The 16,935-nt window shown below is 33.2% G+C and overlaps 1 protein-coding gene across 3 annotated transcripts in view; it reads left to right on the top strand.

Moving 5' to 3' along the window:
- The first annotated feature begins 229 nt into the window (after positions 1–229).
- Positions 230–16,935, top strand: part of LOC149803184 (uncharacterized) — a 51,376-nt gene continuing 34,670 nt past the window's right edge. For all 3 annotated transcript variants that reach the window (XM_089952800.1, XM_089952799.1, XM_089952798.1), the window contains exon 1: positions 230–360. In XM_089952800.1, coding sequence (XP_089808926.1) covers positions 285–360 — 76 coding nt within the window. In that variant the 5' untranslated portion in view covers positions 230–284. The remainder of the gene's footprint in view (positions 361–16,935) is intronic.

The following is a 16,935-nucleotide window of genomic DNA, read 5'->3' as shown; positions in this document are numbered from 1 at the left end:
CGTGAAGTCATCTTTGAAGGTATTTTAGACTAACATATGATTTGCATTGATTGTCACACAGTGGAAAGGTCAGTACTGAGAAACAAATGTAGAGAACATATAGTAAAATTAATTGTGTACTATGTCCATCAGTAGCTGCCAATAATAAAGCCTGGTAACTAGATGGTTGTTGGAGAACCAGTCTAATCCAGTCTCTCCTATACGGAATATCTCTGATTTGTTCAGTATAATCGTAACGAAATAACATTACAACTGACTACGTTTAAGATTTGGACAAGGAAAGAATGTCTCGTCCATTTTTATTTAATTCGGTGGTATTTTTAACAACACTAGGCATTTATTGTGGATATTTAAGAGGAGGTAATAAGCTTAAGTTATTCTGTTTAGATAAATTCCTGTGTTTGCGTTTGAATGTATAATTTGAGTAATCTTCAAAGAGTATCACTGCGTATAACCTGGAAGTGTACTATAACCCTATGGGTTACAGTGCAAGTCTGTATGACGCCTCCCCTGATATTTGTTTTTGGGGTCGCAATCCCAAAAACACAAATATCAGGGTAGGCGTCTTAAAGTGTAGTGGAATCTCGCCACGGTTCATATATATCTCAACATGATTCTGGTCACGCTTCAATGAACCGGTGCTGGGGTGTGTTGACTACTGTTTATTCCCCTTCAAGTAGGATTACTGGTCTCTTGCATATGATTCATCACCATATTTAAAGCAGCAAGTTCACGACATATTTACACAACTGGTAGCATAGGACAATCTTGTGAAGAAGTAGTCAATTCTAAAGGGTCCGCCTAGATACGGATTTTTGGGTCGCTCGCTATTAATAAATTTATTTTGATTGACCGTTTGTATCCATGGGTACGTAAAATTTCTGGGGTTTTATTTGGTACATGTTTTTAAATCTTGTACAAATTAATCCCTGTCAAAAGAGAACACCTGCTTATTCAATGGTTCTTAATCTCTGGTACGAAATGCTGACACATGCATCCCAGGCATCATCACCCCAGGGCAAGAGCAGTGCTACTTAATCATCTAGCGAAGCCTATAACACCAGGAGATAGCTAATGTAATTGAAAGAGTTCACACAACCTATGCCTCACAAATCAAATACTCTCATAAACTATTGTCATGGTTGATAGAATGATAGGTTATACATGTTGATCTTGGGAAATAATACACCGATAAACAGTTTCATCAGTGCTGCCATTTGCTTAGGAAAGCCTGTATGTACAAGTAACCTTTCCAGGCTCTGTATAAAATGACAGTAAACAAGAAGTAAACTTGTGATTTTGCAGTTAGTTCTAACTGAAAACAAACAACTTCATGATGTATGAAAGTAATTTTTTATTTGGTTTTAAATACTAGTAAAAAAAAGATATTTAGACACAAATTAGTATTTAAAAAATGACTTGTGAAATAAAATATTGTTTTTGACTGAAAAAGGCTGTGATGTTTTTTACTGTTTCATTAATTTTAAAATTAGGTTGGCGTTTTTTTTTTCATTGTGTATATAAACATCTATAAATCAAATAATATTTCTAGCACTTCAAAGTACTGGACAAAACTGGCTCAGTTATAGTCTGACTATACTGTTTGTTTGTTGGGAAAGTCCATTTAGCATGAAATGTGCAGGGGATGCCAGTATTAGTGCCAATCTGGTCACAGTAAAGTTAGAAATTATAAATCAGTGATTCAGTTGACTTAGCTCTGTGCATTTTTTATCACAGTAAATGTTTTCATTATTGAAATCAGTAGGGGGTACAAACAAACGGGGTATGTATAGTCAGACAATAGATACACAAATCAATTTTGGCAATGTGGTTTTTTTAAAAACAAATTTGATACCATTGGGGAAAAAGTCGAGGTTCAGCAATGAGAAACAGGGATATTCCGCCAACTGGAAACACATTTTTTTATTATTATTGTTTTATTTGCCTAATCAGATATAACTTGACTTCCTACAGTTAAAGCTTCACAGCACACGTCCATGCCATTTTTTAATATGCTCACAATTCAAGAACAACAACTCTTGCATAACTCGACAGTGTACACATGTACACTTTGAAATTGTTTATCTGTGTATTGCAGCTTTCATTGGCAACATCTCTACAGAATATGCTTAAGTGATACTCACATCCATGTTTGTAGAGAAATGACTGAAACTAATGAACATTATCTCTTTTTGTGTATGTTAATCAAAGACACAGTTTTACTGGAACTAAATAATTTGAATTTAGATTTGAATTTAATATTATTACTACAAGGAAGTCCCAAACTAACCAAGTGCAAAATCAAATTAAGGTTTGGCTACAAAACTGTTTGTTTCCAATAGTGCTTGAATCTCTTTATGTGTGTATGTAGGGATCCTGGGACAAGAGTAAAGTCAAGTCTAGCAACCATTTTTCTTTATGTGAAAACAGTCAGGCAGCCTCAGATTATTTTTATAAAAGTATCCTGTGAAAAATTAAACTAGGATTTTGTATATTTTCCATGGAAAAACATTTGATGATTTGATTGTCCTTCTGGGTGTCTTCATTAGGGTGTCTGAGGTACCTTCATATAATGCCATACTTGAGTATATTTTGTGTGATTTAATTTGGTAAGTGGCCACACTAATCAATATATCCGCTGCTTACTATCAAATTAAGCACATTCCATACTACCATCCTTTCTGATAGAACCCCGTAAAGAAACATGATTGTGAATATTTGTTTTTTGTCACCACACAACAGATATTAGTGGTTTCTAACAGCTTTGACTTGACATACGGAATTGGGGTCAAATTAGATTATACTTTTAGAAAAAAGTGACATCTTCTTTTGGACAGAGTAGAGAGAAATGAGAGCTGAATAGAGACAAGTGGGAGCAAAGCAAGAAACACAATACACGAATATGTATGTCTGTATGTGTTTTCTTATTTAAATTTTATCTTCTTCTCAGTATGCATTTAACATTGCTTTTAAGCAATACTTTATTTTGGAAGTTTAAATTTTTCTGTGCTATATATAATGTATGTTATAAACACATTCAGCTTGTGTATTCATTCCCATTGTATTCATACCAGAAAATGTGTATGTTTGTCTCTAGAGATAAAACATGCAGTTATTTCAGCCACATGACATTAAAAGAGCTCAGCAAAACTCATACATTGTAATTAACTTTAACAGATTGAAATAGTAAGGTTATAGTATTATAATTGCAAGTTCGTAAAAATGCCTAATCAACTACCACTTAAACATGTTTTACTTTCTGGAAGTTCACAACAAAATGGCGTCCAATAATTTCTAAGCTACTTTGAAACAACCCCTGTAACTTGTACATGAGAGCAAATGCCCACATTACTGTAATTATTCATAGACAACACATTGAAACATTCAAATCAAAATATTGATGACCTTGACATTTCATTCAAACTGAATCAACACAATCAAAAGCAAGTATGGCACCATGCACAACATGCGAGTATCTATTTTTTTAAGAATGATGGAATTTCTTAATATAGCCGCTCAATTTCTAGCTTCAGTATGATAATCCATCAATAGGATTGTAAATTTATGTTTTATTTGCCTACATACTTGTAGTAACATTATGCATTGATTTTGTCATATTTTCACAAAAATAAGTCGGATAATAATCTTTACAGTGCTTTTCAGATTCCACAACATAGTAATGTCCCATATGTTTCTGAACTACATCATACATGATTACATTTTTAGGCTAAATCTTCTACCACATAATATTTAGACTTTACAATCTAAGAATTGTGTATTTTTTCCTTACTCTGTGTACTAAATGGTTTATGAAAACAAATTATCTAATGAAGTGGTATTTCCTAGACAAAGCGATGACTGCCATTACAAGTTCACCTGTGGTTTTCAAACTGATTTTATAAAGATAATATTGCAAATACATGTATGGCTGTTAAAATCTTCATTTTTGTTTTGGTTTGAATTAGAAAGTGCTCTTCACTGATTCTGTTCTTATAACACAAATTGGTATATAAGTATTGGTGTTTAAGTTTCAAATCAGAAGTTGGTTTAATTTTTATTGTCAAATAGTACTGAGTAGGTCTAACCTGTGGAAATTGAGCATTGATAACTTGCTGGGGAAAGGGTTAGTGGTCTTTACACTACCAAAACACATGCCTGTAAATGTACAAGAGTTTGTCAGCATAATTGTTATCTACACTGCATGCTAAATAACATGATTTAGCATAAAATCAGAACTACCTGGCTACAATGAGGGAGAGTCACAAAAGTCATAAGCTATTGTCAAACATTGTACATGTAAAAAAAGAAAACCCCCGTTGCCCACTTCACCAGCCACCAGTAGCATGACCCCTGCTGAATGACTGTGATCTAGTACTTATGTTTATTTGTTTTGGAATCTTGAAAGAAAGGGCCATATAGTATGTGACAGTTGCTTTTCTCGGCTAACACTAGCTAAAGTAATATGGCATTTTAAACAATCAAACCAATTGCAATTGTTGTTGCATGTGATGTTGGTTGTGAGGTAATGGCTATACAAAACATTTTATATGGAAAGTAACTGCTCTTGTTTCGACACATAATTGTGTTGGATTAATGATACTGTGAACCTTTATGATGTTAAATCAACTACTGTAATACTAACAGGCATGAAGCTGCTGTCAAAAAAAAGGAAATTGTTCAATTATCTTTTATTTTTTGTTTACAAATAATTTACTTATACATTTGTGGAAATATTTGTTACATTTTCCATTTGTAGACTGATGATGAGTCATTGTGTGCAAATTTGGACTAACTGTGTAGACAGAGGAATCTTGTTAACACATTAACCCCTGGAGGTTTTTGTCATTTTAACCTGAAAATCGAGTAGGAAATACATTTTGAAAGCTATTTCTGAATAGATCCAAAAACACCAAATCCCAGGTGATCTTTCAATAACATACTGCCTAGTTGTGTTAGAAAGATTGTTTTTCATTTGCTATTTGGCTTGCGCATGAACAGAAGGGTAAAAGTTGGAGTTCTTTTTTTTCTTTCTTTTTTTTTCTTTCTAAACGGAGCCATTATTTTTGTATCAAGACCACTCTTTATTCCAAATGCCCATCTTATCCTACTTTTTGCAAAGGTTCATCTGTCTGTTTGCAGTTCATACCGGTTTGCCTTAGATCTGAGACTGAAAAGTCTAAAATCTGGACACAAAATCAGAATCCGACCATGGGCGAATTTTGGGTAGAACAAAAATGAGTTTTTTTTTGACTGTATTTTGTAGTGCAACTAGATATTTCCAGATTATTGGGTATCATTGTGGAGCTACATCTGTCTACCTTTCTATAATACCACCCACTTTAGTGTATTATGCATGACCATGACGCTACAGATCTCGGCAGTAGGCTACTACCTCCTGCCACGTTAACCCATCACTAGGAGTTAATGTGTAAATCTAGACTCAATTGATCCAGAAACTTCGCTATCTGGACATATTTCAATGGGAATGGAATTGCTAAATGTTGATTTCCTCTGTTAATCCAGAAATCCACATTCTGGATAGGCAAATTAAAGTCAGGGACAAAAGTGTAAAATTACTATAAATCTTGCCTTGATAATCCCAAAATAGTCAGTGCAAACATAAGAAAATTTGAAAAATTATGTCCGAAAAGACCGTCATATAACAGATTCACCTACGCAGATTTGGAGGTGTGTCAATTTATCAATCTCTGATTGGTCAAATTCTAGTAGTATTTTAGAGTTATAAATTGATCATGCAATCATGCTTGTGGGAAAATAAAGTATCATGACCATATTGTGACCAGTCATTGTATAAACTATGTCCATTTTTGCTGCTTGCAATGAGGGTGCTAATAATTAAACAAGCACACTGGGATCAAATCATCCACACTTCAGACATAACATGCAGTTAATAAATTATGTGTGTCATTAATTGTTTAAAATGGTTTTTTGATGGCTGTACAAATAGAGTTGATTGATTTAAGCTTTGGACTGTATAGAGCTTCATTTCAGAATAAAAACTGTTGTCAATTATTGGCTCATTAGCAGCTATAACAGATGTAAAATATGACTTTAAAAAAACCCCAGCATTTTATTAGCTTACCGTAAAGCAGTTAATTGTAAGATATCAGCTTGTATTTGTTGTACCTTTTACATTACATAAATTATGGTGACACTATCAAGCAAGCACAGATGAGTGGAGATACTGGCCAGCTTCAAAGATTTGCCAGTAAAAGTTAAATGAAAATAAACACAAGTCAATTGATGTATTCATTAATTTGCTTCAACCATTATTGAATATACATGTATAGCTAGCAAGTACATGCACATATATATGATATGATAACATTGTAAAAAAAATTGCATGATTCAGTTATCCAGAAAATTAATTTATCTGGACATATTCACTGGGAATGAAGGTGTCTGGATTAACAAGGCTTCACTATGTGCCAAAATTTGATGGAAAAATGTTGATTACAGCAATTTTGGGGGTGATTGCAGTAATTTACAAGGCAACTAGAAAAAATATGCTGGGCAACCAGATCTTTGTAGCTGGTTTCCCAAGGACAACCTTGTATTTTTTTAAGCTCAGTATGAGCTAGATTCTTGTCTTTTGTACCTTTTCATACCTATTCATGATTTTTGTTTGTTATATGCTTGTCAAATTAAGTATTTTTTGTCTTGGACTTGAGATAATTAGTTGTTAAAACTATCAACAAAAATATGTTTAAATCATTTTGGCATCAAGTATCAAGTAAAAGAAACGTGAGTATTGCACAAAGGCTAGTAAAACTCCAGTGTAAACAGTAAGCTAAATAGGGCTTCCAACCCACTAAAGTTGATCTGAATTATTTATTCCCTGAACAACTTACAAATATCAAACCTTACCATATTCCATAGGTGCAGATTTTCATAATTTGGAGCATATAGTCCTGATTACACGTTTAAGCTGTTAAATTGTCAAGTTAATAAATTTTAACACATTTTTATGATTTCATTCAGTTTAAATGTAAAGTCCTTTACAGTATTTGTAAATAATGACAAACAAGAAAACTGTGACCTTCTATACTTTAAATTATGGACATATGTGAATGAAAGGGTTTGGGGGATTGCAACAGTATTTCAGTTACATAAGACTGATCAGCCATAAAATGTTGCTTTCATTTAACAGAGTGGTAAACAAAAATAATACATTGCAACAGAAAAAATGTAATATTTGATCAGGCTAAAATATACATGTCATGAAAAAATTATTCCTGCATATTTATTAACATTTTGAACTCCTGAGCAAAGATATAAATGTATAACAAACAAAAATTAAAATCTGCTCCTAGTAAGCGATTATAATCGATTATCAGTTGGTTAAGTGGGACTAATTATCGATTATAAAATTCTGACTGATTATGATCACTACTGTTGTTCATTTTGACAATATAAAATCACAATATTGGGGGCCACATTACGCTTTATAGGCTAGGCGGCTATGTATTTGCTTCAGTTTGCAATGTATTCCTTTACTAACTTTAATCTGTACATTCTTCCTTAAAATATATCAGTTTAAATGAATTCGCCTTATTTAATTTAAAAGACTACTATTTTGACCTTATTAATTTGAAGAATTCCTTTGGTTTTATGGTAATCAGATGTTTATCATACTTTTTTGCATATGTGATAAATGGTAGCAAAGGAACCAAGCTAAGGGTGTACCATGTTAATCAGCAGCTTAATTTCACACATATGTGTAGGATTCATTATGGAGAAGTGAGTTTCGAAGTTTATTGTTTACTTATAATTCCTGAATTGGTACTCAGAGGATCACTCAAGGATAAGAAAGCAAGTTCACTGTAACTTTGTAATGAAACAAGAGCATACATATTTAACTAATATAAAAATATTTAGCAATTCTAGTTTGTAGATTATTGTTCCTCTAAATAAATGTCAATCTTTTTTTTAAATAAAGACTTGCTTTATTCTGAATCAACAGTTAGATTTAAAATGGATGTATATTAACATGTACAAAGCAGTGATTTTGCTGGTACACATTTGATGTGCATTGAAACCACTTGAAGTAATGTTTTAAACAATCATTCAGACATTGGGTATATTAAAAATAAATGTGATTTATATGGCAAAGTAAGAACTTAGTTCTATTTATTGATAATTATTCACATTGTTATGAGTCTAGGCTCTTACAAAAAGTATTAGGAAAAAAGTGACGACAACAAGCTTTGTAAAATTTAACAAATAATTTATTTCCCTAGAATATCAAGTGAAAAATAAGAAAAAAGGAACTTAAGGTTTTACAAATCAAATCCAAAAATAATCCAAGAATTAAAAAATAGAAGGCCTATTAATAAAAAGTCCTGAATGAAACTGAGTTTGAATCCTGATGAAATCCAATAATTTGAAGAAAATAAAATCTTAACCCAAACTGGTCACAACAAAACAACTTAACATGTCAAAAGTTTAAAGCCCACTGACTACTTCTATACAAAACATTAGGTATAAGGCTGTCTTAAGATGCAAAACAGATTCCCGGATGGGGGTCAAGAGTTTAACCTTCCAGAAGAAATGGTAGTTTGTTACATGAAAATTATCACATAGTCCAGGTATGACCTTGGCTCAACTTAACATTCTTACTCTGAGAAAGAATATAATATTTTTTTTTAAAGTTGTTTGCCAAAACTCACTGATTTTAAAATAAGGTGAAGATCTAGGTCAGCATTAGATACAATGTCTCTCTTATTAGTTGTTTATGTCAAAAATATTTTAAAAAATCATTCAGAACTGAACTCTATTCTAGACAATACCAAATCCAGGAAAGAAAGATACATTTACAATAGCATGTAATAGAATTAAATTTTATAAAAAAATAACCCTAACAAACAAATAATTAAATTAAATCAAATATACATAATAGCATGATGTTTATTACATGAGTAATCAATTAAACTCACCCCTTCTCACTGCTGATATCAGACCTTTTGGTTTTTCAGAAGTCTTTCAAACCTGTGCTCTTCGTTATGCTCTTGTCTGTTTTGGGACTTCTTTGTGTACAGGTTATAAGGGAGTGGTATGGTTTGAAACCAGGTATTGTAGTTGTGTATTACCTATACTGTACCTGGTGGTTTTTAAAAAATTTTTATTGCTATTCTTTTAAAGCTGTACCACTCTCACTTTTTGCCGATTATGCCAATACAATGTATAGTCGATTATTAAAATTACCGATACCGACTATGAGACCGATTATTTCAAGAAACCGCCTGTTCTACAGTTAGTGAAAGCACTATCATTTGATTAACAAGTAAACCATGCCCTGTTTTTGTTATAACTAACAATGCCTAAAATGGTTGTGGATTTATGTTAACAGTTCAGATGTGGTTTCAAGCTACTATACATGTGATAACTATTTCCCACATTTTATAGCCCACCTTATTTCTTATTATTAACTCGTATATGCAGTAAAACTCTTTACTAAATAACATATTTATTCTGAATTAGTTTTATGGGGGCATATGCTCTGTGATATGTTTCTTCATTCCTTCTTTTAATTTAATGATGGTAATCAATGGGGACGTCCATTAATTATGTCAACAATTTTTAGGCAATTTTTTACCCCCCCCCAGTCAACAACTGTCAAACTTTCAGTGCCCCCCCCCCATAAAATTATGTCAAAATTCCCCCCCCCCACTAACAATATTTTATATGGCTGGCTTTTATGCTAAAAATAGAATTATGGAAATTAAAAGGGCTACAAATAAATTTTAATACATTTATTTACTTGTTTAACCGATTTGGCCCCGATCCCGTCTGTAGACGTGAAGAGGCTGTACCCTACCTCAAAGCCCTGCAGCATCAAGGCCATTTAAGATAGACCAACGTGGATGGTATTAAAAAAAAGCAGACAGATATAGCTCTAAAATGGTATAAAATAATCTGGAAGTTCTAGTTGCACTACAAAATACAGTTAGAAAAAGCTCATTTTTTGGACCCGTTTTTTTTTCCAACCAAAATTCGCTCAAGATCGGAATGCGATTTTGTGTCTGGATTTTAGACCTTTTGGCCTCAGATCTAAGGCATACCGGTCTTAACTGCACACAGACAGGTGAACCTTTGCAAAAACTAGGATAAGGTGGGCATTTGGAATAAATTGCGGTCTCCATACGAAAATGATGCGTCTATTAAGCAAAAAAAATATAAAAAAAACTCCAACTTTTAACCTTCTGCTCATGCGCAAGCAAAATAACCAATGGAAATTGATGTTTCTAATACAACTAGTCATTATTCTCATGGATAATCCGTTGAGGGGGCAGGGTCCAGTTTTTATGTACAAATTTAATGCCGCAATCAGCGACCTAGTATAAAAAATCATAAAAAATCAAATACACAAGTGAGGTCAAAAAGGTCTATATTTTTAGATACCTATATGAAAACAAAGCATAAGAATAGTATTCACTTGACCAGAGAAGTCAATGGCAGTTCACAGCAGAAGAGGTTTATGCACCCCAACCCCTATTTTATACCTGCATTTTTCACATCCAAATGCCAATTTTGACAGCATGTGGTGTTCACAGTGCAAACGCAAGCCCTTTCCCTGGATGAAAATTTTGAAAAACATTGTCTACTAAATAGTGTGATGCAATTCAGAATAGTTGTTATCCAAGCCGTTTTTGAGATACTCTAGTTGCCTTGAACCCACGTGTTTACTGCTATGGGAGGCTAGCTCTTCTTCCTAGCCAACTATTGGTATTTCACTATCAACATACTGCAGAGCAAGTATGGAAGGTGTACATGCCTGACATCAATTTCAAGAACAACACAAGCCCAAAACACTTAGTTCACAAATATATCCATATCTATAAATACTAAACAATAATAGCTGAAAAAGTCACACCATAACCTTAAGTTAAGAAATTTGCCAGGGGCCAATTTACTAAACTGGACCCTGCCACCTTAAGAATTTGGCAAAAAATGGTTTATGTCAAAAGTTGTGTACATATCACATATTTAGACATGATCTAGTACAATGGTATAAACGAAAACTTTTTGTGCACAAAACTAAAAATGGTATTATGCTTTTGAAAAAGTTACCTCTTTGCGGCAAAAAGCACTGCATTATTTACATTGTGAATTATGACTGACTGCATTTCTTGAAAGATTTCAAATTGTTTGCAACCTACAATGCTTTTGGTCTTTGTTTACCACCATAGCATCAGTACAAAATCAAAATTCCTTTACAATGTTTCATGAATGTCAAGAAGAGATCTGGAAGTTATAAATTTTAGGAGGGAATGACAGAAATGCTATGTTAGGTGTCAGTGACAGAAGTGAAAACTTTCTATAAACTCTTCTAGCAAACTTAAAGAAATCACACATTTAAGTAAATCATGTGCTTTAGAAGTACTCTGAGACTGATATAAAAGAAGTGGTTCCTAACTTTTCATTATCATTCTGGAGATGTTAATAGTAGCATCAGTGTTGTGTCAGTGTGTGTTGTGGGGGGGGGTGTAATCGCAACACAAGTCTAGCTAGTCTGGAGAAGTCAAAGTTTAATCAATTAACATTAGACAATGCTGGAATATTGATATACTGATGTGTGGGACCCTAAAACTTACAAAGTGACATATCAAATAAATTCATTGATACATAGCCAATGAAATTGACCATACATATACAAATTACTCAATACAATTTAACAGAGAAATTTCTTCTCTGACACCAATTTACTTACAACTGACTTTAATGTTTTCTGGAGTTTACAAAATCATAGTAAATAATAAGATAAGGTATAGAACAAATATTTAAAGTGGAAAATCCAGTTCAAGGTAAAAACCATTTCACCGGCTTGGCTTTTGATAAGCACATACCATAAAACAACTCCTGCAGAAGCTAAATCTGTCCGTCAAAGTCACTCTCTTGTGCACTTAGATCAGAATGAGTATCTGGATGAGATTGAAGCTATTGTTTCTTTCAGCATGACTAACCGATTAATCCTAATCTCCTACCATGCAAACTGAGACCTGCAAAAAGAAAAGAAACCAGTGATATTGATGTACTTTTAACATTAAGTGAAAACATAAGACTTTCAGAGGAGAAACTGTATGTGTATTGTCAAATGCATGAAGCTGCCACTTAATTTTAAGCTTTTCCCCCTTTGTTAACTGAAACTAGAAATTTCAAGATATATACATAACACTGAAACATTTTCTATTATCACCCAAGTGTGAGATATGAATCTCTTATGTCAACTTCAGAGTGGGGTCATGAAGGTAGAAACTATGTCGGTGTGCTAAAACTTTCATTCTTTTCACCAAAATATAGCAAGTAATATGCCATATTCATCATTATTTCTAAGACCATTCAACTGGTGACATTCAATATTCACAACAGTATGTTTATGTATGATTCCTCTGAATTCTATCTGCTCCTGTGGAGTTAAATTACTTTAAAGAATATATGTTGACATGCTGTGCAATTGTTTAGGTGTGTCTGTATTGAAATGTGAATATTATTAATAAAAATAGTGGTGCAAAACCTTGACAGCTACAGAAAATGCAAGACAATACATTATCGTTACCATTTTGTTCCCATATTTAGTAAGTTAAGTCCAAAATATGCTACTTTGTCATGATGTAAACAGTTCTCACATGGAGGTACAAAACACAGTTACCTTCCTCTCCAAAGAGCATTACATACAACACTAAGTGATATATGGAAAAAGGAAGGAGATATAATAAAGTTAATGCATACACATTATTTAAATAAACACAAAGAAACAAAAAAAGTATAATAGATGTGGCTGACTGCACCATCCTAGTTCACAAATATATCCATATCTATAAATACTAAACAATAATAGCTGAAAAAGTCACACCATAACCTTAAGTTAAGAAATTTGCCAGGGGCCAATTTACGAAACTGGACCCTGCCACCTGAAAACTGCTGTATTACGATGTATTCAGAAATAGCACCCCAAATCTCGTTCCTATGCACATTTCAGGCAAAAACGACGAAAACCTCTGGGGCCGAATGAGTTAATGGGTGAATTTTCGTGACATCACTAAATCGGAATATTACTTATTTATTTCATCATTTGTGAATCAGTATTGCACATAAGTTACAAAAAGAGCCATTCTTTGACAATTTCTAAGAAATTTCCATAAACTTGATTAACAGATTTCAAATTGACTATAACACTTTAAATTCATGAAAAAATCGAGACTTTATAATCTAGCTTCTATCATCTTCCCATGGGGAAGCCAAATGTTCCTCAATTGTTATAATGGGCATAGTGGCTGATTCATTAATTTCTTCAGATTAATACCATATGTGGTTAATCTGTCTACAGTCTACAATTTACATTGAATAAAAACAAAATATGATGATGCAAGACTATGACTTCCTTGGCAAGAGCTCAACCAGTTTAGGATTAAACTGGTGGGCTGTTGACGGGGGAGCGAGTGTGTGCCATACCAACGCACCGACTAATTTCCTATTTTTTTATTTATTAAATTTATTGTAAAAAATAACATTGTTGACATCAATTTATCTTGAACTCCCCCCTCCCCCATGTCAACAATTGTCAAACTTCTTCAAACCCCCTCCCCCCATTTTGTTGACATAATTAATGGATGACCCCTATGCTTATATATACGGTACAGTAATGCCAGGTCAAGTTGACGTGTGTAAGTTTCATTAGTGGGAATGAAGATCATAATTTGCTTGTTGAGAAAAAATCTTCAGCATTCAGTGATCATTCTTGTGATTTAGGAAGCAATTCATTCACAGACAAGCAAATAATGTAAAGCACGGCAAAAAAAATTTCTGAACTCCTGGTTGACAGAGATGTACTTTAAAAGCCAGGACCATCCCTGTAATTTGTATGCTGGAAGTTCAGTGGCCACACAAGGCCTCATTGACTGATAGGCTGCTGTGATTGGGATGAGTGCATGCATGGTATTGATAATTTATTGTGCACAGACAATCAAGCTGTAGTTTGTAGCTAGCATGTTAAAAAGTATTTACTTTTATGAATATACTGTCTTTCAATTAACCCCCAAATCAAATGTTTATTCCTTAAATTCCACTATTTAATTCTGATTTAAAATTCAAGCCACGTCAAGATGAATGTTATGATTAAATTTATATTTTGGAAATTTGTTTACATCGGCACCGATTATTTCTGCCGATACCGATTGTTCCAGTAATTGGTCCGATTATGAGTATGGCCGATGAATCTGTACAGCTTTATATTCTTTATTCTCAGTTAATGTGTTATTAGAAATAATATGTATATGTTTTCGGAAAAGAAATAATATGCATACATTTTCAGTTTTATTTGGATTCAAAGTGATTTTCCTGTGTTAAATAATGTATTGTTAAATAAGTCATTTTCTCCATTCAAATGGGATTTAAGATATTCTCTCAAAATATTTGTCAAAAGTGGAATTTCTTTTAAGTATAAAAAGTATGTCCATTTTTCTCTCCACTGATAATTATCATAACAAGTTTGTTCCAAGAGTTGTTGTTGTTGTAGGGTATAACACCACTTTTTCAGCACAAGATAGGCTATACATGGCGGCTAGTATTAATGGTGGAGGAAGAACCCAGGAAATCCCCAGAAAGAACCACCGACCCCCGAGAAGCTACTGGCAGGCTTTCTCACATACCCACATTGGCCGAATCCAGTACTCAAACCCATGCAGACAGAGGAGAGATGGCAGTGATCCGTAATGGAGAGCGCTTTAGACCACTCGGCCACTCAGGGCCCCGTTCCAAGAGTCAGTCAAATAGTTTCTGATAAAAATCCACTTTGATTCTTAGGATCTTTATATTCAGATCAGTTCTCTATATGGTAAATAACAGAATTTAATGTGTTATCATTTAAGAAATTGAGGTGGGATTCTGATGCATTAGTATTTAATTTGTAGAAAATGGGCACTACTTTTGAGAAAAAAATGGCTTATTAAATATATATCAACTCTGCTATGTATCACAGCTCATTTCAGTTAAACTCAGATATGCAAAGATTACATGTATATTCACATGTCCTTGGGCTGTAATATTGGCTGATAAAAATAGTGATCATGATTTATGGCATGTTCATATTCTGTTTGATTTTCTCCCAGATTATCTTATACTGGGGATTGGTCATATGCAAAAATGTTTCATGATATACCAATGGTACATAGCTATGTTACCGTAATTACATATACTGTGCATGTGCTTATGCAGTCAAATTACATATTCATGTATATATTGTTGCCAAGTTCATTAATAAAATAAGTATAATTGTTGCTTGCTTAGAGAAAAATATATTTTTTTCCAGTATTGTAAAACACATGTAGATTAACTATAGTATAGTTATCCCTCACTATAAAGACCCTCAGTATTACACTACCCTTATAATGCAAACTTAATCATAGATCTCATCATCATTGCTAGCTAGGGAGCATCAGTTCACTTTGTTCCATATGGACCCATGTCATTTATATGGGTTGTTTTCACAGACGTCATGACTGAGTACGCAAATACCCACATTGCAATATGCATGCACCTTGCCCTGCCGTTTTGAGTCCCTAACACACCTTTGTCAACATTAGTCATGTATATTCAAGATAATAATCTGATTTAACTGTCGATAAGGACATTTACTTCATCGAAACGATACTTAGGTTATACTTGAAATTAAGTGCCCTATAGCACGAAAATAAAAATAAAGCTGGAAGTTCCCTTGCTTATGTCAAAAGACAGAATAGTGAAATTGAACGTTAATTGTGCATATTGCTATCAAATAGAAATGCAGTAATTTTTTTTATACAAACAAACATTATTGACATTTTTAAAAAGTGTTTCTTATCATATCCCTAAGCTTGTCATCTTGAAAGAGTATTTCTGGACAATGATTTTTGGGATACAATATTAGTTACAAATTAAAATTTCATAGCATGTGTTTTATGCCAGAACTATTATGTACAAATACTTTTCATGATGGCAGGTGTTTGTGCTAAAGACAGTAGACTAACCAATTTACTTAGTATGGTCAAATATTGTATTTGTGGTTGAGACGTTGGACGTAGGATGATAATGAATGAAAGTGATAACCATTCAAAGAACTTTCATCTTCAGTGTGTTCAAACGAAACACATACCTAATGAAACATAACTTTGTGTCGAATGTCAGAACAAAGTATTCCTGAAATGCTTTTAGAAATATGATATTATATATTAACAATTGCCTTTTAACTTGAACGATAGCCAAATTATTGATTTCAGCCCATGAAAATTGAAAATCATTACATGTTTCTACTTGTTTGTGTATCCATTTGTTTATGTGTTGGTTTATTGATCGATCTATTTCTTTATGAAAGAATAACAAAGATGGTTGAAATTTAAATGTTTTACTTGAAGAAAGCAAGTAGAAAAGTAACGCATTCTGTCTCGTGCGGTTGCACAACAGAATGTGATGTATAATAATATTTTTACACACAAAATAAAATGTGCCTTCCTAATTATGCGGGGAAAACAATGTTATTAGGTGCCAGTTTGCAGTGCTATGGATGTACACACGTTTTGTGATGTCACATGAAAACAACGGATAGCTTCGTATTTTGTATTGGTTGCAGCTGAAAGAAACTAATCAACTAATTGCTTGTTACATTTACTCAGCAGAATAATTTGAATAATCACTGCAGCCTTTATAGATGATGTCACACATCAGTGTCTCCAATTTAAATCGGTTTTAGAAATTTTCTTTTGAGTCATTGCATGTAGACTATATATGTCACAGCACTTGTTTACATACCCATTAGAAGGCTCTATCCCTAATAATATAGATCACTTTTATTGCCCATGGACCTAAGAGGTACCTTCAGTAGAGGGTTTTATTCTTTTTTGGATGAGCAATAAAATAATTATCTTCTGGGCTGGTCATCCT

Source organism: Sinohyriopsis cumingii, chromosome 3 (assembly GCF_028554795.1).
Source record: "Sinohyriopsis cumingii isolate HCF-2022 chromosome 3, ASM2855479v2, whole genome shotgun sequence".
In the NCBI taxonomy this organism is placed as follows: domain Eukaryota; kingdom Metazoa; phylum Mollusca; class Bivalvia; order Unionida; family Unionidae; genus Sinohyriopsis; species Sinohyriopsis cumingii.
The sequence above is the reverse complement of the archived record's forward strand: the minus strand, read 5'-3'. Positions and strand labels throughout refer to the sequence as shown.